Raw genomic sequence first — 21,869 nt, 5'->3', positions numbered from 1 at the left:
AGGATGTGATAACAGGAGACTCTGAAGGTTAACTGACTGCCAGCTATAGAAAAGACCTGAACCTGAAATTTAACTGTAGGCATGCAGGAAATGTACCTGAACATGGAAGACATTTCTGATCTGACCCGACAAAGGGATCTATTTTAACAAGCACTGTGCAAGCTTATTACATCTTACATAACTTTGATTGCATTACATTTATTAGAATAGAGCATTAAGGGTTCCATATGAGAATGAGTATATGCAATAGAAGCATTAGTTAAGTCTTTAAGGATTACCAGTGTACCAATGAGCTCATCAAACTGTTATCTTACCCATTCATGACTCTTTAATTTTGTCTGGATAAATAGTCAATATTATTTGTTCTGCTAAACCACCTTACTGACTGCACCAGAAACACACTACTGCTTACCAGGTTCACACAGTTAGAGGTGTGCAGAAATGTTCACAATTGTTATGAAACTTGGTAAGGACATATAGTCTCACTGTGGGATTGGCTTGAGTGGCGCATCCAGTAAAGGTGCTCCGCGTGGAGTACAGGATGCGCCCTATAACTTGGAGTTCACGGGTTACAATTGGCCGAGCACCACCCGTGTAGGGCGGGCTTAGGTCGGCAGGGAAATCCACGGCTCACTGCGCACCAGCGACCCCTGTGGCTGACAGGGCACCTGCGGATCCGCTGTGGAGCCATTCAGATCTGTGTTGTCTTCCGGCACTATGGGTCTGATGGCTTTACTGTAGATCTGCAGTGCGAAAAAAGACGGCTTGGCAGGGACACGTTTCGGAGGATGCGTGTGTCAGCCGCCGTTTCCCGAGTTATCGTGGAGTTGCAGCGATGAACCAGGATTAATAAAATACAATTGGGGAGAAAACTGGGGTAAAATCATTGGCAACGACTACTTAAAAAAAAAAAAAGAAAACATAACTTCTTATATATGTTACAATAAGTTATGTAACAAACGTGAGTCAGAATCTAGCCTCTAATATCCTTTCAGTATATCCAGTGTTTCACACAGTTTCCATAAAATCACTCCTACAACAATGCCATGAGCTGGTGCCTAGCAACAGTATTTCAATTTGCATTTGTATAACTGTCGCTAAATGATGTATAGTTATGAATCCCTGATTTAGGAGTGGGCTAGCTAGAGCAGCAGTCTATTTCCCTTGCTTCTTGTGTCTTTCACCTCTGGCTTCAATTTAAATAGGGCACAGGTCACAACTAAAATGAGTTTGGTGGTCTCGGCTATGGACATCACAGGAGGTCGAATGAGGTGCACTTGCTTGCTGAGCTGTGAGGGGAAGTTCTCATAGTGCTTTCAGACTGTGTCTGTCTGTAGCCAGTCCCTCACATCTCAGGGGTGCCCTAGAAAAAAACATATATGATACCATTTTAGAGAACTCATTGACTTAATATTACCACCAAAAACTATTTTTTGGAGATTTTTTTTAAAAACTGAATAGTTCACAACATTTCAGTTTTCAGACAATTGTATTTGGTTTTTAATAAGAAGCAATGAAAAAAAATGAAATTGTCGGTTATTAAGTTGATCCAGGGCACCCCTTGTTTCATGGGCACTGAAAAAAGACTCTGATGTTTATTTTAGATAATCTCTGTACAGATTGGATTGAGGAATATTGAGGAATGTAAATATTTCAAATCCAGTATCACTAATGCTCAGTAAATCGGATGCTTTGTGCTTAGCATGTTAAAATATCCGGTGTTGACCACACGCACACACATGCACACACACCCACATGCACGCACACACACACACACAGTAAAGCTGAAGCAGGCCTGCTGTTGAGGCTTCTTCACCACCCATCATGAATATTCAAAAGCTGCAGTCAGTCACCAAGGACTCAGGTGGCAAAATATAGTAAGGTGATTGAAATGATCTGAGGCACAAAGGCTATGCTGAAGCTAACGTACTGGGGAGGGAACAAATGGGCTGTAAAATTGATTTGATTTCTCTAATAAAAAAAAAAAAAAAAAAAATAAATACATACATACACTGATCCCAGAAAAGATTGTGTAAATTAGATATCTGTTTCACTCCAGGGTGAGAACATATTCTGCTCTCAACTATAATGTGCCATAATAAGCAATTATAGTTGAAACACAATAGGACTATCTGTATTCATATCCCGCCTCCTTCTCCACACCAGCAAATGTGAATGCCTTGAAAAAAACACCATAAAGGACACTGTGTTCAGCTTGGGCAATGTGGAGATTGCATGTACACAATGCAGTGTATGGCATCTGTGGGAGAAAACAGGGTGGATTTTTTATTTTACTGTACATTTCTGTCAGCATCAGTAGTGAAGCATAGCAGAACCATTTTATTCCCACCTAGGTCTTATTCTGCTGAAGCGCTGCTCCCTGGCAGAGCAGGTTGCATTTAATTGGAATGGGTCAGAATCAAACTGCCTCAGAAACATGACAGTATTGGTTTATTACTGGAACACATACTCCCTTCCCCCCTGTAAATGCTAATCTGCACAGCATTACCATTAGGAGCATCCCCCCCCATCCTTGGGCTCACTTGGGCACTTCCATCTGGTGGCTAGGGATACAGAAATAATACAGCCTCCCCTGTCCCAGCAGCTTTTTCATTACATTGAATGCATTAGGATGGCAGTATTGTTTGGGTGGTAACAGGTAAAGACTGGATGACTATGAAGAAATCAGCAAAGAGGAAAATGTGGTCTCCTTAGAAACGAGTAGTTCCTGTGAAGGTGATGTTTGCCTCTAGCTCCATTCTTCTGGTTACCTAGCAGTGGGTGACATATAGAAACGCAAAGCTGCCTTCTTCTTCTCTCCCCTAAAAGAAGGATCCTTACCTTTTGTGTAGCCCCCACTCCTCATAGTCACCTCATTTCATCGGATATCTAAAGCTTTTCATTATGGCTCATGCAGCTTCCCAGCTGAAGAAAAACAGGGATTTTGACGTTAATGCAGAAGATGAAAAAAAGAAGACCAAGAAACGGACCCGGGAACGAAAGAAAAAGGTACCTTTTAGTTAGTGCTGTACTGTACCAATGCATTCCTTTGTTTTAATTTGGATTCAAGCATGCACATAGAGGGTGCACAATTGGGGGTATACAGGACTGTAGTTGTGTTACTAGGCTGGGGAATCATGTGTTTGCCCTTCAGTGAATTGTGTTTTTATATGGAGATGTATACAGATAGTACAAATGTGGACTGCAGTAATAATGGAGGGAGGTGTTTTACTAGAAAGGTTAGACTTAACAGCCACATCAGACTCCTAGCCAACACAGCGTATGTAGTACTAAACGTGTTTATGATATAATTTTTAGTGAGATGCTGCCCTCTTGTACAACACTTTTAGGTTTTGAATTCTGTGATAATGTGGAGTCACTCTACGAAACACAGGACAGAAGGAGAGCATTTACTAAATTTTACCCAGTAGGTATAAAACCGTAACAGAAACATTGGGGTAATATTAGAGACCTGCATTTGCATTGTTTCGTGCCGATTTGACCACAATGGGGAATTCAAATCAGCTGCACCCCTTGTAATTTTAGGCGACACTTTTTGTTTTCTAGCTTTAGCTCTGTAAAAAAATAAAACATATTAAAAATGTTCACTTATGGGTTCCTCCATGTTCTAGAATTTGAAAATGAGAACAATAGAACATTAATGTTCTTTCTGCAGGTTTTCTGTTTAAAAGGAATTTTTGATGCTTTAGGCAAGGGGTGGTAAATGAGAAAGCATTTATGTATGATTGATGGAAAGCACAGATAGGAGCTGGTATTTTTAAAAAAAGCATCTTGATTGTTTAGTACATTTGATCATGTTACAAATAAAAGTCAAGACTGCTGTGACCCATTAGTGGTTTTCTTTGATCTGTTATTGAATTGTTTAATAATCTGTTCATCCAATGTCACTGTGGCTTTCAATATATTTACCCCCACTCTTAAAATCCCCTTAGGGCAGATAACCATAATTTGATCCAAGCAGTGAGGCATGTTCTCATCAACTGACATGCAGATTTGCACTGAAGGTACTGCATTTTTTCTCAGTACAACAGACAGGGCTCTGTTTTACCTCCTTGCACCCTTGCTGTTTGTCATGTTTGGGGTCCAAGTTTAATATTAAACTTAAAGACTGAGGACATGCATCTTTCACAGTCATTAGGGAAAACAAAAGCCAAATCTCTGTGATTGCGTCAAGGGATTTCCACTTGACTTAATATCTTGGCTTTAGCATGATTTTTATTTTTTTCTTCACAATTTACATTGAATGTCATTTGACAGCATCCATCCAGTTGTCCATTTTAAGCATGGATAGTGGTAAATGAATTCACTGCTGAGTCCATTGTCTTCTCCAGTAGTCTTAAAGGCTACATTCTGAACATGCATATTCCATACTAATATAGGACATGCTTTAGATAATTGCTTCTTTATGTCCCTTCATAGAAGTGGATAATCACCGCTGAGATTCACAAGTGACTTTTAAAGACAGTCCCAGGGTTTTCTGAGTTCCATTGAAGTGTACTAAGCACAGACACCAAACCAAACAATGGGTTGTTATATATATATATATATATATATATATATATATATATATATATATATATTCAATAATTAGGGGTCAAAACACTGACATCAACAGAAAAAATTTCGGAAAACAATTTATTTTTACATGGTTTGTTTTTATAAATGTATAAAAAAATTTGGGAACGGACCATTTTTTTAAAAACATCATTTTTGTAGTAAACGGAGCCTTTAATGTGTACACACAACAATCGTTTTTTTTTTTAAAAAATGGGAAAACCCTTTATATAATATATATATATATATATATTATATATATATAATATATATTTATATTTTGTTCTGGGTTATGTTCTTAATGGTAGGCTGTGCAAATACTGTTTTACAGTGTCGCCATTTTCAGCACTCTTGAAGAGAAAAGGCTGTAATAACTCCATTGCAATTGAAAAATAGAACAACAAAAAAAAGTTGGGGATTTTAACTCCACAGTTGCAGCTATTGACATTGACTGTTGGGAAGCCCAAATCTTATTGTATTCGACGGCATCAGTATGCATTTAGCGTTGCTTTGTTCAGGAGATAGTCCCAAGTGGGCAGACCTGTAGGGAGAAAGCTGTTCTGCCCCCTTGCTTTCACAATCTCAAGCCTACTCTACTGCAGTGTCATTTAATCTAAATTAAAATCAATTGCATGGTGTTTTTAGACACAGGCAATAGTCCACTGGAGAAATAGCCAAATGCCCATTATGATCTGTCATCAGGGAGATTGTCGAGGTACCCGCACCTCTGTATGTATGTCACTCCTTACATATATCCAAAGAACTGCTTATCCAGTGGTGATGAAACTTGATCTGGCACATGTTATTGAGAGTGAATCTGTGAATGGAAGGAGATGCTTATCTGTTTTTCCTACAATTATGTGTTAAAAATTATATCTGCTTTACTGATTATCCAAGTGCGATGAATGGAATTTGATAAAAAGAATTCACAGAAGTTACTCTGTTTATGTGGTTCGCTATGCGGAAGCTTACCATCCGTCTGTATGTTGTGTACAGTACCTGTCGTGGATGCAGGTAATCATGATCTGCGTTTGATATTGATATACTCTAGCTTTCTACTAAGAATTCTGTGAGACTAATTTCATACACCTACCCATTCAAAATACATTGCTGCTACTACCAGCCTTACCAGGGGTCTCGAGGTAAGTGCCTACAGGATCAATTTTTGAAGCAAGTGGAAAGGCAACCGAATAAAAAGGGGGTAAAACCAGCAGGAAACTATGCATTTAGCTGCACCTTCCTGCAGTTGCTTAGGTTTTTTCTTGTGAGTTTTGTCTTTTTTTTTTTTTTGTTATTCCTTAAAATAGAGCCCTTAACATATCACAAACTGTAGCTTATCCACCAGTAAAAGGGGTGTCCTGTACGTTCTTGGCTCATTAGAAGGTATGAAAATTGTTTTAGTGCCGAGATTAGCCTGTCAACTCTTGTGAGGCAGGGAGAACTGGAATCTAGCTGTTGCTTCAGATGTAGTAAAATGCACATATTGAGTTTCCCGCTCGATACAAGCCATGCAGAATCCATATTTCAGTCTGGGACAGTGCTGTCTTCGAAAAACAGTTTCACCAAGTCATTCGGTACTCTCCCTTATTGCCTTTTATTCCACACACTCAGAGACAGAAATTCAAGTTTGTTTTTTTGTTGTTACTCTGAGCCACAAAACAAGGGCTGACTGTAGTGGACCCACTAAAGGCTCTTGCAGTTGTGTCTGCTGATAACGTGATACTGTAAACTTAGCTCCACACTTTCATTTCATCTCTGTTTTGCGCAGGATTTATTAAGCAACTGTAGCGGTTTCTATTCTTAATCAAATGAACTGCTGTTTTTTAGGAAGGAGAAAAAACATGTGTTCATTTTAGAAACCTAGAACCCTATTCACAAAACTTTAAACACTGTTTAAAGATTTTTTTTTTAAGGATTATTTACTGAAGAGTGTTCATTCTCACATTGTTTATTTCTCTGTTTTTTTAATTAAAGACAGGAGTAAATGCTTTCTAGTCAATATTTTCCTGTACTGGTAGTTACATCTGAAATAAAGATATTTCTTCATATTTAAATAGCAAAAATAAATGTGTAGGCTAAATAAAGAAGTTTTAAAAGGTGTGTTTGTCAACTACTAGCACATAAGGCTTCACAATTGGAATAAAGAAAGGTGTCATTAGAGATGTTACTGTCAGGTAAATATTTATAGGCCTTGTTAAGGTTAAATGTTATTGCTGGTGTAACTGGCTGTTTGTCAACATTAAGCCATGCCAGCTACAAGACATGAACTGATGTACTTCCTGACTATAAGCCAATCACCTACAAAAAGACCTTTAAAATAATACTCTTCTTTAAATAAGGCCAACAGAATAAGGTTGTAGCCAGTAGATTTAGATAACGGCTTCACTTAAATAAGTAAATTAAATAAATAAATAATAATAATCCCGATAATGTTGAACATGTTCCCATGAATCTGTAGGCAGGCTTTCCAAAAATAAGGTTCTCTCTTGAGCCCCGGCGTCCTTGAACCAATTTCTTGTTAATAAATTGAGAGTGCAACTGACTGGCTGCAAAACAGCTTTAGACCAAGGGACAAGAATAAGGGTACAGACTACAGCGCATCTAAATAATCCCAAATTTAAATCATAATGGTTTATTAAAAGGATATATCTTTTACATTTAATTTTCTTACCTGTTTTATATCTATTTAAACACAAAATATGCCACTTTTTTGTTGAATATAGTAATTTCCAGTCAATTACACCAACAGTGGTGTGTAAAAAACAGAATACGGTTGTTAATGTTATCTCAAAAATTCAAGTGCATTTCCTATGTGTTTAATCTGAAAACACTCCTTAAGGCTGACTGTGTGAGGGGAAGCATGTTAGCAATGTGCCCTGAAACAATGAACAGTGAAGCCTGCACAACACTGATATGCTCTCCCTCCTCACTTCTCCCTTGAGTATTTTCAGAAACATTTTTGCTGGAATAGTTAGTAAGCATGGCAAACAATTATTTATTTTCTAATGTATCTAAAAATATGTACTTTTATGAAAGTGGAATGACCCTCACATGACTGATTGCTTTCTTATTTCAAAGGCACACCTGATGTTATGTAATGTATAAAAGCCACATCTATCCGTTTCAGACAGCAAAGAGCAAGACGGCAGATCAGATAGATTCAGACAGAGAGTTGATGCAAGCTGCTCGGTCAGTAGGTGCTTCCATATCCAAGACTGGAATCAAGAATGGTCATGTATCCCTCCAGAACAATTTAAACACCTTGCAAACTTGTCAAGTTGAATCAGTGCCCATATTGACAGTGCTCTGGACAGTATTTGTTTTTGTTCCAGGCTCTGTATAATAACCTGCTGTTCATATAATGGATGGCTCTGTGCAAGCATGGAGTGCAATAATGTGGTTCTCTCTTGATCAGAACAACAACTAACAAAGGTGTTGGGTAACAAGCGAATACAGTATGTTGTATTTGTACATCCAAACAACACCCCAGTGTTGTAGAAGAGTCCTCATTTTCTAAATTAGGAACCTTTTTGTCATGCAATCAGACTAATGTGTCCCTGTGGCAAAGTGCCCACCCCTGTGTTGATTTTGTATTATATGTTGTGTGTTAATGTTGGTGTATAGACATTGGTACACGGGATATAAACAGGTCTGTGTAACACGAGTGTTTAAAATGTATATTTGTATTTAGGCACGAGGATTGCACAGCACTTCACGTGCAAGTAAAACGTAATAATATGTGACCACGGGAAATTGCACTTTATTAATTCACGTGCAGTTGTACCGCGACTCCAGTTGAATGATTGATTAGCAACCGAGTCTCTGTACAGCTGCTTAAAAGCTACATGTTTTCACCCACTCAGGGTTGTTGTGTGTTTGGTGAGTGGAAAACGGGATTGGAGACGGAGGTAATAATAATAAAGTAATAACGTAAAGTAAAATAGTTAAAATATTTGCTTACCGTGTTTTGGTTAGTGTTAGTCCGTTTTGTTTGTCTGTATTATTTTGACGTGTCTTGTTTGTCTTTGCAACCTTTTATTTTCTGCTTGTTTAAATTATTAAATGCTGAGCGGTACCAATCGCTCAGCTCCACCCAACTCCACCTCTCTCTGTCATTTATTTCTTGGTTCCTGTTTCTGGTCTGATGTCCCCCACTATGGCCGTCTTTGTGACAGTCCCTTGTGTAAATTGTAGACCAAGGTTCAAGGTTCTGGAAAGGGAGGGCTGTATTGCAGTATTTGTATAATGGAGGGATTACAATAAATGAGGTCTTGCACTTTAATTAATTAAAGTTGCAGTAGCCCATTAAACGTTCAGCATATCAGAATGCTGTCATTTTATACTGGTGGAATTATTATATTTTCATCTTTTACCACAGTGTGTGGTGTTTGGGCTTTATACACTTTTGTATTGACATTGTTTTATTACAAACCAGCCAAGCCTCCCTTGAATGGAGAGATACAACGGGGCAGGTCCATATTTCGAAAGGATTTTTGATGATCACTGTTAAAATAAGTGAGTAACGATTGCACAGATTGACTGCTCCATACTCTCCTATATTTTTAAACTTCTAAAAAAAAATGGAAAGCACTGGCTGGATTCCTGTCTGTACAAGCGGCGTAGACTGCAGTGAGGGGGCAGAGAGAAAACCGCAGACTTTAGACAAAAATGTTTTGAATAATGGAGTTGCATAGTGTCAAATACAGCTTCTTTTTATTCTTACTAATCAATGTCTTTAAAACATGTGTTAACCTGATTCTCAAGCTGCCTTGCTTCCAGTAAACATTAACATTAAGCATTCTGAAGGCCCCCTCCTCTAGCTTTCCATGTAGCTCTGTTGTAGACCTTTATGGAGAAATCAATTCTTCCTGCTATCAGATGGTGTGGTCGAGCTGGCAAAATGGAGGCAAGGGTATGGAGTGCATCTCCCATGACTTGAATATTTATGGACCAGACACTGCAGCTGCGTAATTAGTAACAACTCCGCCTGAATCAAAGACATCCTTTAAATTAAATATTTTGCGTTTTTGAGAATGTATGTGTAATATAAATCTAGTCCAATAGGGGACTGCAAGCAAATATTTAGCACAGTCTGGTTTTAAAATGTATTTGACTAAAAAAACAAACAAACAAAAAAAAAAAACATTCACTCTAAGGTGGTCTCGTATTAGGACTATTGTTTTAGTTTTTCTACAGTGGGGTCTGAATTAAAAGTTCAGTGATCTGTATGCCTTAAAAAATATTTAAAGTCAGCACTCACATATTCGACCCTATAAAATTTTGACTTCAGTGACGGTTAAACGCGTGTGACGCATATCTGATACTTTCATTTTGGCCTGTTTCAACCCTTGTCTGTTTTTCAGGGAATACAAAAAAGATACAATATCAAAAATACATGTCTGAATTGCTTCAATTACAGCATCCATTCTTGGCAAAGGTGGAGTTCTCGATTCCCTTCAGTAAGCTCTTAAAGCTGCAGGCTTACTCACTCGAAGATCACCCTAACGTCAGTGACAGACACGACGAAGCTGTTAGTGCAGTAATCGCTGGTTTTGTAAAGCACATACACAAAGCCTGCAGACTGTGACTACCATGCTGTTAGGTGTACAAGGAGAGTTTAAAACTATATCATCCATCATTGTCTTTGTTAGCTGTTTATTACACTAATATAGTTATTACATGGTTGTTTTTGGATTGGTCATGAATGGATCATTATTAGTAAATGCTACAATCTGAATTACTAAGAGCTCCATGCTACCAGTGGCCTTGACTTACACATTTGTATCATGTTTAATCGCTAAGATGTATGACCAGTTCAATGAATAATAGCTTGCAGTGGTACAGTTGAGGGTCTGTTAATCTATAACCTATCCATTGGTACCAGATTGCATTGAATGGAACAGTGCACTTAAGATAATTTCTGATGAATTATTAAAAAAAAAAAAAAAAAAAAAAAAAAAAAAATTACAATAACAATAAGCTGTGCTTAAGGACTAACCTTTCTCAGAAGGGCAGCATTGATTCCCTTTCTTCCTCAGTATGCACGATGAAATGTTAGTACTGGTTTCTTGGAAATGCAGCTGTTGGTGGATGAGTGTACAGTAGGTGAAGGCAAACCTGTCATCAGTGAAGTATGATTCACGCCACTCGGGTAAATACTGTAGCATCTCAGTGTATAGAAAGATGCAGAACAGGGATTGCACTGTTTAATAAGAGTATCTTCGTCTACAGCATGAAATGCTACTTTATTAGGAGCAGTGCCCATATCACAACCTTGACATGATGTGGCTCCACAAGGTTCTGGATGGATATTGAAGCATGTTAGTCTATTCAGTTATTAATATTTCAGGGTTCTCCCCAGGAATTCTATACAGCCGGGCGGCAGAACATTATACCCAGGAGCACTTTAAACGGAAAAATAAACTTGCCTTACCTTAAATATATAATACGACAAATAATTTGAATAATGTGTTGTCTTTTTGTTGACTATATCTGGTTGCTCTTTTTTATGTTCTACATTTTCTTTTTCATTACTGTTTTTTATTATGGTAAATTACCGTGCTTATTTATGCTACAATTTGACTGGGGAAAGATAACATAGGGTTATTGGAGTTTACAAAAAACTTTTCACTTCCTTTTTAGCTTAATTATTCAGGTTATTGCTTCATTTAAATTGTTTTCTTTAAGTTTTCAGGGCATTTTGTTAATGCACGTCTATTTTTGTTTTTTCGCTGTTCTTTGTTTTTTTTAATGTAACTGTTCATTTTAACCATTTTTTTTTCACACAACAATACTCACACACGTTTGGTCACCATCATAACTGTGGCATGACCGGAGAGAAATAATTCAGCACCTCTGCACTTAAGCATTTGTATATTAGCTGACAAGTGATCAGCTGATATTGCATCATGCCTTTCTTCTTAAAAGCATACAGCCTCTATACATGAACCCCCAATATCTCTCACAAGCACCTGAGTACATGTTTTTACAATATCACAACAAAAGGAAAACTTTTTTTTTCTTGGTGCATATGTATAGCAATTTTTTACTATATGTCATCTTACAATACAATAAAACAACAAGAAATTGATTGAATGAGAATACCCAAAAATAATCTTAATGTAAGTAGCTGGCGCAAATATAGTATTAGGTGGAGGATTGTGCAGATCACCAGCTTATTTTCAAAACTCTGCATTCATTGTCACTATTTTTGCTTGAAAATACTTTTTAAATTATCTTAGATCTCATCACATATTAGCAAGTTTAAGGTCTTTATTTCGGCTTTTAATTAAATTAAAGAACGTATTATCTGCCCCAGATTTTCCCTTTGTGCAAATGCCCATCTAATTTATTTACTATGTCATGGGCACTTTTTCCCCCCATACGAATTTTTCCCCTTTTGATTACTTAGGCACTTCCTCATAGCTCCTCCGTTCTGCTCCTGTGTGCAAGAAAATAAACAACAACATTTGTTTAGCAGGCAGTGTGGTCCAGTGGTTAAAGTCCAGGGCTTGTAACCAGAAGGTCACCAGTTCAAATTCCACCTCTGCCACTGACTGACTTACTGTGTGACCTTGAGCAAGTGACTTAACCTCCTTGTGCTCCATGAGATGTTAAATCAATGTCCTATTGTAAGTGATTCTGCATATAAGGCACAGTTCACAGTTGGTTTTGAACTTGGTTGTCGATTTTTTTGCTCTAATGTGGACAGGGCCTTAGACGACTGCCTCAACGACTGCTGCTTTTTAAACTTGAGCTCTTTGATAATATAATTCTGACTGCTTTCATCCCTTTAAGATTTCTCCAATAATGTACAGTTTATCCTTAAGTTAAATCGACAATCGTTTAGTGCTGGCCATGATAATACTGCATAAATGACAGTAATATAGAGCAAGGTCAAGTTCAAACAACAAGAAGTAGGCCTACGAGTACGCAATGTGTGCAGCACAGAACATTGCGTGCCATTGTGGTGCGTGCGTAATAACAGGTAGTATGCACTAAAAGGAGAATTTAAACAGGATTTAATATGATTTTATTCGGTTCCATGATACTGGTTCTTTATATCAGTGTGTATGTTATATCCCAGGTACGTTATAAATGGGTTTGACTGTGTGTGTGTGTGTGTGTGTGCGCGCGCGCATATACAGTGTGTGTGTCTATATATATATATATATATATATATATATATAATGTTTTAAATCTCCAAATTCAGATTGTTTGACTGATTTTTTTTTTTCCGGAAAATCAGGAATAAATATAGCTTGGGACTACACTTGTTTAAAGTTGTACAGTTTGCAGTCTTCCACACATTTCACAGGATGTCTCCAGCTAACTCAAGGCCAGCTGTCAATGTCACTCCATCACTGGTGAACCAGAGGCAGGTTTCTCTGAAGAGGGAGAATGGTCTCTAGCACCCCCTTCCTTTGAGAGTAGTTTGCCCCACTGGTCTTTGGCCTAGCAGTGAAGATTGTGTTAAGTACATTGTGTTTGGTGTAACATGTTTGCAGTGTGTTACCATGGGACCTCCTTGAAAGAAGATGCATCTGTATCGACCTCCTGGTGGTTATGTAAGCAGTAACACACAAGAAGGCGTGGGTTGTACTGATACAACTCAGGCCTCAGGGACATGGTACATAGTTGGGCTATGGCTATATTTTCCATAAAGGAAACTCTGGAAGTACAGCTCTATCTGTTTAGTTGTGGTGTATTTTATTAGGTTATGAATAGGGCTTGAACATCAAACATTATTTACCTCCTCCCACTTAGTCAGGCAATCTTAATGCAGTTGATATGAAATAAAAAAGACCAATGTTACCCACACTTCTATTCCTGGTCATCTGTTTATATTATTGTTGGTTTTCCAGCTGAGCCATAGCTTCTTCTAAGACAGTATCTGGGTGTGTGATTTATTATTGTATGTTGGACACATAAAAAATGTAGAACAAATACAGTTACACTGATAAATAGACACAGGTAAATGGTGGTGCTTTACTGAGAGGGTGCAAACCAAGTATCACATGAACTTTCTCTGAGGTTATTTTAGTTCATATTTTTGCTGTGTTTTAGCTTTCTAGATTCGCATTTTCTGTTCACTTTCAGGACTCCCATTTGTGCTTCACACTAATGTGCTGCATGTGGAACTGTAAGTGAGAACCTTATATATCAGCTGCATAGGAAGTAGACAGTTCAGAGTAACAGGGGCAGTTGTCATGGTGTTTGAGAGGAAGATTATTTTCATGGCTTGGTTATAGCAGCATGGCAACTTACATGCTTCACTGCACGTGCAGGCTATAAAAATTAGGGGTGAACAATCAGGCTTCTTGTAATATCACTGGAAATGGAATTTCTACAGGAGACATTTGAAGGTGAACCAGGAAGAAATAATGAATTTAGCCAGACGCTGTTTAGTACATTACTTGTTGAAGTCATCAGTGCTTTACAGCTGTCAAGGGTCAGTGCTTTGCTGACTTCAGGCATTCGTTTATATCTTCCTTGTATACACTCTCCCACTCCTCTCGTGAAGATAAAAGGGACAAAATAGTTCACAGGACACCTCCGATGTATAGAAAACCTGTGTGTCCAGCAGTTGAGAATACCAGGCAGGTGGTACATCAGGTGAATTTGTTTCTTTATTTGTTTTACTTTCTACCTTGTTGTAAAATGTCACGTCTAGCCGAAGGAAGCAGGGGTTTGATGCTATCAAAGATTCATGGCACAGCTGCGCTGTGAGTTTTGCTGAGCTGTTACAAAGGAGATTATACTCTACCTAATTTGTACCCTCTACCACAAAAGTCATCAGTTCTCCTCTGGCCTGTCCACAGGGGATGTCATCACTATGTCCAAAGCATCAGTGAGATTGCTTCTGTCATCTTACCGGAAGAAACACTTTTTTTAACACTTTGAAACCAACACATACCAGAGTGGCTATAAAAGCTGCTTCCCTGTGAAAATATGCTACTGTTAATATTTTCAGTATGATCTGATGTGTAAAATGTTCCAAAATATTAGTAGTCACTTATGTTATTCTTATGCTATTGAAACAAAAAAGGAAAAACATATAATTATAATATGAGTTGCACCCCTTGGGGAGATGCAAAATATTCCTGTCATTTTAGATTTTATATAAACACGTCACGGGTTAGTTGAGTTTTGTGCCTATGCTGCACATGTCGAAGCAGTGGCTTTTTTTAGACTAAATACATTGTTTAGGTTTTTAAATGTGTTTTTATATCTCCCACACGTGTTTAATTTTATTAAGTGATTTAATTGGTGAGAGGAGCTGTTCAGTTTAAGTATTCAGTATTTTTTTTTTTCAGAAGAAGCAAATATTCCCACAGTTTTAGCAGTGAAATTGTGATTCACAGAGATGTGATTCATGTAGCTGCTGTTGCTGTATTTTAGATCTGTTCAGGGTACATGGAGACCACATTTTGAATTTAGGTGTCAAACTTTTTAACATTTTTAAATATTGAAAGCTGCTCATGCTTCTGTGATGAAACTTGATGAGGACATTATTTTACACAAGGATCGAAATGCATGAGTTATTTAGCTCCTTTACAAATGTTATAATAAGTGGTGCTGTAAGTAATATACTACTGTGTGTTTTGGGGAAAGAGTAGTGAGCATGCGTTATACAAGAGGTGTGCAAAGCTACCCAACCTAGCTCAGTGTTGCACGTTGCACACAGGGTGTACATTATATTTCAGAAATGAATGGTTGTGGGAAAGTGCTCAAGTGAGTACAGGTGTAGGCAATGCAGTAAGGAACAGACAGACAGTGATTTACAGCTGCAAGGGTGTTTGTTGAAGGTTTCAATGTCCAGAGCCTGATGGCAGACAAATGCTATAAAGTGATACAGCAGCGTGTATCACTTTGTTTGTAATTCCCCGGCTTTGACCCGTAACCAAAAGTCCTGTTTACACCCACACGTAACACAAAACATATCTACTGTTCCTACAGTGAGTGAGTTAGTTCTTGTGGCGCAAAGACAGTTTTCTCCATGAAAGTGAAGTGTTGGTATCCAGGTTTAATGCTGGCCTGCGGTGACAGTTCCGGATAGGTGTTAGTGGTCTTAGAAAACAGACAAACAAACAGTCAACTAGACAGACTAACAAAACACAACACTCACGTTTCTCGTTAACACAGGGTCTCCTTTTAGGTTGTTTCTAACCATTTACAAAGGAACAGATTACTTTCACTATGACTCCTATTTATATCCTCCCTCATGACCCCTTGGTTAACGAGCATGTCCGCTCTACAGTCCGCTGATGCCACGTCGTTTCCTGTCCCATGGGAATAAATTGTCATGACATTTAGTCCAGGGTACTCCTGTTCCCTTTACACAGCGCCCTCACAGGTCGGGAGGGAGATCTAACACCAAGAATCATTCGATCTCTGTCACAATGGTATATGAGATATTCAAGACTATATCTTAAAGAGCAACATGGCACGGGCCTGTATCTCAGATATCACAGTTATCTTTGAATCACTGGTATTAGTTTTGGTCATGACTTTTTAAGACAGAAAATTATATACACGTTTGTCAAAACAAGGATATTAGATAACTATGATATTTTATACTTGTATCAAGTTGTTCTTTAAAAACCTCTGGTCTGGGTTGGATAAAACTATACACAGGCATACTGTATCTACTGTGGACTATTTTTTCACTTCACTGACAGCCCTACAGTAATCGGGTATTTTAGCTATTTGTATGCTACTAACATACCTCTTCATACAGTATGTGATACACAGCAACTGGAAATGGAAACACTGTTTCGGAAACACAGTGGAGTTCTGCCGTTAAAGGAAGGTCGATGTAGGTCTGTTCTGTTAAGGACTTTGCAACGATTGAGGCATGGTCTACCTTATTATGAACTGCCTGCTAGTGTTGAGACCCAGACCTTCTTAATGAGGATGTGGAGCCCCTGGTCTCTTTGATGCTAGTAAGTCACAAAGAGCAATACATCTTGTGTGTCACAAAGAGCAATAACATCATTTGATGTTTGGTAATATAGAAAATACCACATTGCATAGGAGCCTTGCCTTAAAAATGCTGCATAATCCATAGTTGGTACTGCTGTGTTCTGCTCATAAAGTTTTTCTAATAGTAAGGTTTTTTCAGGGCAATACACTGGTGTTATAAAACCAATGTTATCTCAAAGCGAGTTTTAAACTTTTATGTTAGAGTAATTGAATTCAGTGACAGAACAATTTTGCTTAAAAGTTGTACTAAAGGCACAACATAATTTGTTTAGTTAACGTTTTTATTTTTTTTATTTTTAAACGTGGTTGGTCCAGTGTTCTGTAATGATTTTCTTCTCGAATGTAGTGCTCTGTGTCGGCACACTTGGAGATGAATAATGGCGGGGCTGGGCTGCTTGGAGTGCTCTCAAGGTCATTTGAAAGGAAGGGGTAATGCAGAGAAGCTTTCCATTCCAAGCAAAGCATTCTTAAAGAAAACAATGCCATGCTTTAAAACAAGGGTCCATTTTTTAATGTTTTTTTTTTTTTAAATGACATGCAGCATGCAAAAACAATTTCGTACATGTCACGTACATGTGCGACTCTATATATAACAAACTTGAATATATATATATATATATATATTATATAATATATAATATATAATATATTATATATATATATATATATATATAAAATCATGCTTTCTTCAGGGGCTGATTTAAATCTCCTGAGAAACATGATCTTGCAGAAAAAGGGTCAGAGCCTACTATGGCCCCAGGTGCCTATGTCTAAGTATTCTACAGTTATGGGTTTTGTCATATGTTATGACAAGGATTATAAAATCCCAGTAGGCATTTCATCTTCACTAAAATATTCTACATTCTACCATAGTGTAGCTTTCTGTGCACTATACAACACTTTAACTGAAATGGAAGCCTTGTTTATCTTGTGGTTTGTGTTTATTACCCAAAAAGTTGTTTTGGCTGTAGAGTGAGTTTTCTACTCAGTGTGCCTGGCAATTGTCAGTGAAACGAGGCTTGATCCTGCTGATATGAACAGTAGGGACGTTTTAAATGAAGCCTGCAAAGTCTGTTACAGTGGATGAAAAAAACAGATTATAAAAGGGAATTGCCTTTTTTCAAAATAAACAGGAAACACCTACAGCATAGAGCTCAGATGGGCTCATAGGCAACAATTTTCTATATCATTTCAAAACTGCACGTGGCACTGCGCCTAAATTCATTACAGGATTAAATTCAGGATTCCAAAATGGTGGCTTTTGCAGAACATATGACAATTCCATCTTCTTGTTATTAGCATCAATACAACTGGCAGGCTTTATTATTCTACGGCTATGGTTGGATTTGTGGGTTTCATTTGATACTGCATTGCATGCTACATTGAAATGTGTTTGTTTTATTTAGCAATTTTAAGGGTATTTTCCCCTCTGAACTATGTTGTTTTGTGTGTCCAGCGATTTATTTATTTATTTATTTATTGTTTGCCATCTGTTGTTGTTTAGTATTGTGACTGAAAATGTATTTTGGAACAGTAAGGAGTGATGTAAGGCACCACATCCCCTAGCTTATGACTAGTGTCCTGTGAAATCTGAATCATCGGGTGAGAAGAAAGGAATTAGACGAACCATAAAAACTCCATCTGTGATCTTTCAGGGGCTTGTGTGTCTAAGAGTTACCATAGTACATTTCAATGTGCATAATAATAATAATAATAATAATAATAATAATAATAATAATAATAATAATAATAATAATAATACACTGATATTTGTGTTGGATTGAAGAATTGTAAGATTTGTTTAATGTGTTTTTTACTTGGGAAATGGTGTTTAACTAAGACAGCATCTATGTGACTGGTTTTATAGCGTTTAACCGTATTATTGTTTCCATTGAGTCTGTTGGAGATGTAGTGTCTTACAAACATGTTCAATTTAAATTAAAATACCTTGACTTGGTGTCTGTTTAGTACGTTCTTCCATAGTTTAGCAAACAGCAGGCCGTGGTGACAGTCCAGTTTTTTAGTCACAGAATTCCCTGTCTTGAAATCATCCTTAGGAAAGTCTGTTACGAACATACACATACAAAAACACCTGTACATACCTTGCTAGTCAATAGACAAGGCATAGAAAAGCTTGTTGCTGACAGTATGACTGTCATCAGAACATTAAGTTCGTGGCTGAGTGTCAGGGCTCTGTTTTCGTTTTACAATGGCAGTCCCACACACACCTGCTATTATAATGGGCTAACAGCATCTGTGTTACTGGAATTATGGCAGGACCCTCTTAAGTCACAAGAAGCTTAAGAATTCAGTAGACCTGATTAGAGAAATTAGCCACTCTGTAAGTGAGAGTAAGAAGCTGTAGCACTTAGCTGGGTATTAACAAGAATTCAATTTAATAGGAGCTGCTTTAAAGTGAAAGCCTCTTCTACAGCCCAATATACAATAATGTTTCAATTTTCCCATGTGTTTCTCATGGTCATACTATGCATTTACCACAGTTGAACCTGGTTTGACATGTTCATTAGTATGTTTTACCATGTTTGAAAGGTGTATCTGTAAAACAAAGCAATGAGATATTCATGGCTTTTTCTCCTCTAAATGTCAGAAAGGATTATGCTGCAATGAAAGTGAACCGTATAGTTATTGGCAGGAAGAAGTTCTGTATGTAGCAGATGTAGTTTATGGAGGCTTGCTGTGCGTGCCACAGCTGGGCTGATAATTCATGGAAATCAGTTATTTATCTTAAAGTCAATAAAAAGAAAATGTGTACAAGACTGAAGATTTACAAGGGTTAGGAAAGAAATGAGAAGCATCTTTCATACACTGTCAATAGGGTGTAGGGCCTCAATGAGCAGCTATAACTGCACTGATTCGACATGAACAGTTTGCAGGGTGTTACACTGTTTGTTGTACATAACTGTTCTTCAGTGATTCCCTCCTCTTATTCCTCCAGGTGGGGATGCCAGCCTGTACATTTTTGGTGTCAATTTTAGCAGTCTCACTTCTGTCTTTTAAAGACAATGGCTTTTAAAGGTATCTCTTGTGTTGTTTTTTTTTTTTTTTTTTTTTGTACAACCACATTCCATCTAACAAATACAACAACATACTTTACAACATTTTAAAACCTGGAAACATCCTTTCTTTGTTTCCCAAATGTAGATTTATTCAGGTGCACTTTCATTGTAAATTTGCAGCAGGCATCAGCAGTTGTTCAAAAGCTGTATGCGTATGGGTTGCACAACGCACTGGAAACAGCCAAATCTCCTTTAAGATATTTATGCCAAAATGGGTTCCCCATAGAGCTTGGTGAAAGTACTGTAGAAAGGGTCTCCAGCAATATATAGGGCTAAACTTCCTCCAAATCACTTTAAAGTCCATTTGAAGTCCATCTTAAGCCTATAATCTGTACTTTGAAAACACATTTCAAAATGAAGCTCCAAACAGTTACAGGTCTGCGGTAAAGTGGTTCACAGTAATTTGATAAAATTTCAAGCAGAGACTTTTGTATTGAGTTTTTACTTCTACTGTAGTTTACTTCAGGGGATTTCTGAAAGTCCTATTTCCACTGATATTTGAAGCTCTCAAGGCATCGGTTTGTTTTAAATTATTATTATGTTTTCTTTGTCTTTTTTATTGACTTTTTTTTTGCCCCAACTATTATATACTGAATATAATTTTGGATATTTCAATTTACAATGACTGCTTCAATAATTGTTTTAGTTTTCACTTTTCATATTAACTTATGTCTTCTAGAGGGCATTACCCTCATGCAATACCAAATCAATCCACATTTTGAAAATGTTTAGAAATTATCAGAAATTTAATGTATGGAAATGTTAACTATATGTAAACTAAATATTTTGAATATCCTAGTCACAATAAATATCTAGTTACATTTTCTGGTTCTTTTTGCAAACTTTTAATTAGTATTATGTTAATTTCTCCTATGTTAGTATAAAGACCTCTCTTATTTTGTTCTGCAACATATATAAACAGGTACAGCTCAATTATTAGTACTGTTTTTGTTTTTCTTGTAAGGATGCTGTCTAACAACATCATTTCTTAACTTGTTATGCACTTCTATTTTTATATAGGTCTCAAATCAATTTTTTGAAATGCATGGTACTGTAAACATGTATTTGTATTTAAAAACATGATATCTGATACTACACTAGGATGAATATCTCTGTTTGGAAACCAAACTTAGAGATAGTGTTGCACTTCCTTGGTCATTTCACCTGGAGGGTGAAATTGTCCCCACCAGGGAATCTTTCTTATCATTAACCAACAAGCTGCATAACTAATTCACTGACAGCAAAAGACACTGCTGAGGTAAACTGCTAAATGAAAGTAAATGTCCATGGAGAATGGATGGCAGGTGAGTTCATGTGTCACAGAAGTCTCCACAGACATTAAAGACAGATATTGATTCATTGCATTAATTGACAGCTAACCAGATGCCGACAGACCACCCAGAAATTCAAAAAAAAAGGTGCTCCCGAAGGGAATTTCTAAATGACGGATCTAGTCTGAAAACAACTTGAATATTAGCCAACACATAACAGTCTGTATACTATAAGTTATTTGCACCATCTTCTTGTGAAAGAAAACTGTTTGTTTCATAAATACAAATGGGCAATGTAGACACACTTTTGGTATTATGAGTTTGTTACTTTTTTTAAAAGATTTGATGTGTTTTTTACTTAAATAAAAAGTCGAGCAAGTTCCTTTTTTGGTTAAAGATCAATCTGATCACAGCACATGTAATACAAATGTATAAGAACAGTTTAATTTAAACATCTAGTTGGATTGCGTCTCCAAGCTCTCTCATCTGCCTGCTTTATACACCAGGTATCACTCACTGTAACATATGTAATTGTGGTGTTTAAAGACCTTTAGCACACAAAATAGTAAGGAATGTATACAGCATTGTACTGTGTTTGTGTTCTAGAGTCTTGGGACATAGCACCTAAATCAATGCCATATCCTCGGTAGAGTTTGTCCAAGATAACAATTGGAAAACCACAGAGAAATCTAAAATGTCGACTGGCAGTCTGTCCTTCAAATAATAAGCCAATAGCAATTTACAGCTTTGTAGGTAAATAATCAATAACTTGAACAGTAACCCATGGAGCTTTATAGCACAAGTATGTTGACTGGTATATCGCTCAGTGTTTTGCAAAGAAAATTAAATGTAGCTAGTTGAGGTACCTTTAGCAATAATAACCTCTTTTCATATTTGTCAATGAGCTTTTGGCATGATTCTTTAGTGATTTTTGACCATTTTCAACCCAAATTGTTCCACT

At 37.2% G+C, this 21,869-nt stretch overlaps 1 protein-coding gene across 10 annotated transcripts in view; it reads left to right on the top strand.

The window, feature by feature from the left end:
* The first annotated feature begins 2,323 nt into the window (after positions 1–2,323).
* LOC121321869 (ankyrin-3-like) overlaps positions 2,324–21,869 on the top strand; it is a 149,120-nt gene continuing 129,574 nt past the window's right edge. For 5 of the 10 annotated variants that reach the window (XM_041261177.1, XM_041261174.1, XM_041261172.1 and 2 more), the window contains exon 1: positions 2,324–3,009. In XM_041261177.1, coding sequence (XP_041117111.1) covers positions 2,905–3,009 — 105 coding nt within the window. In that variant the 5' untranslated portion in view covers positions 2,324–2,904. The remainder of the gene's footprint in view (positions 3,010–21,869) is intronic. The other 5 variants (XM_041261176.1, XM_041261175.1, XM_041261173.1 and 2 more) reach the window with 4 other exon arrangements.

This window comes from Polyodon spathula, chromosome 10 (assembly GCF_017654505.1).
Source record: "Polyodon spathula isolate WHYD16114869_AA chromosome 10, ASM1765450v1, whole genome shotgun sequence".
NCBI lineage: Eukaryota > Metazoa > Chordata > Actinopteri > Acipenseriformes > Polyodontidae > Polyodon > Polyodon spathula.
Note: the sequence above shows the minus strand (reverse complement) of the source record. Positions and strands in the feature narration are given on the sequence as shown.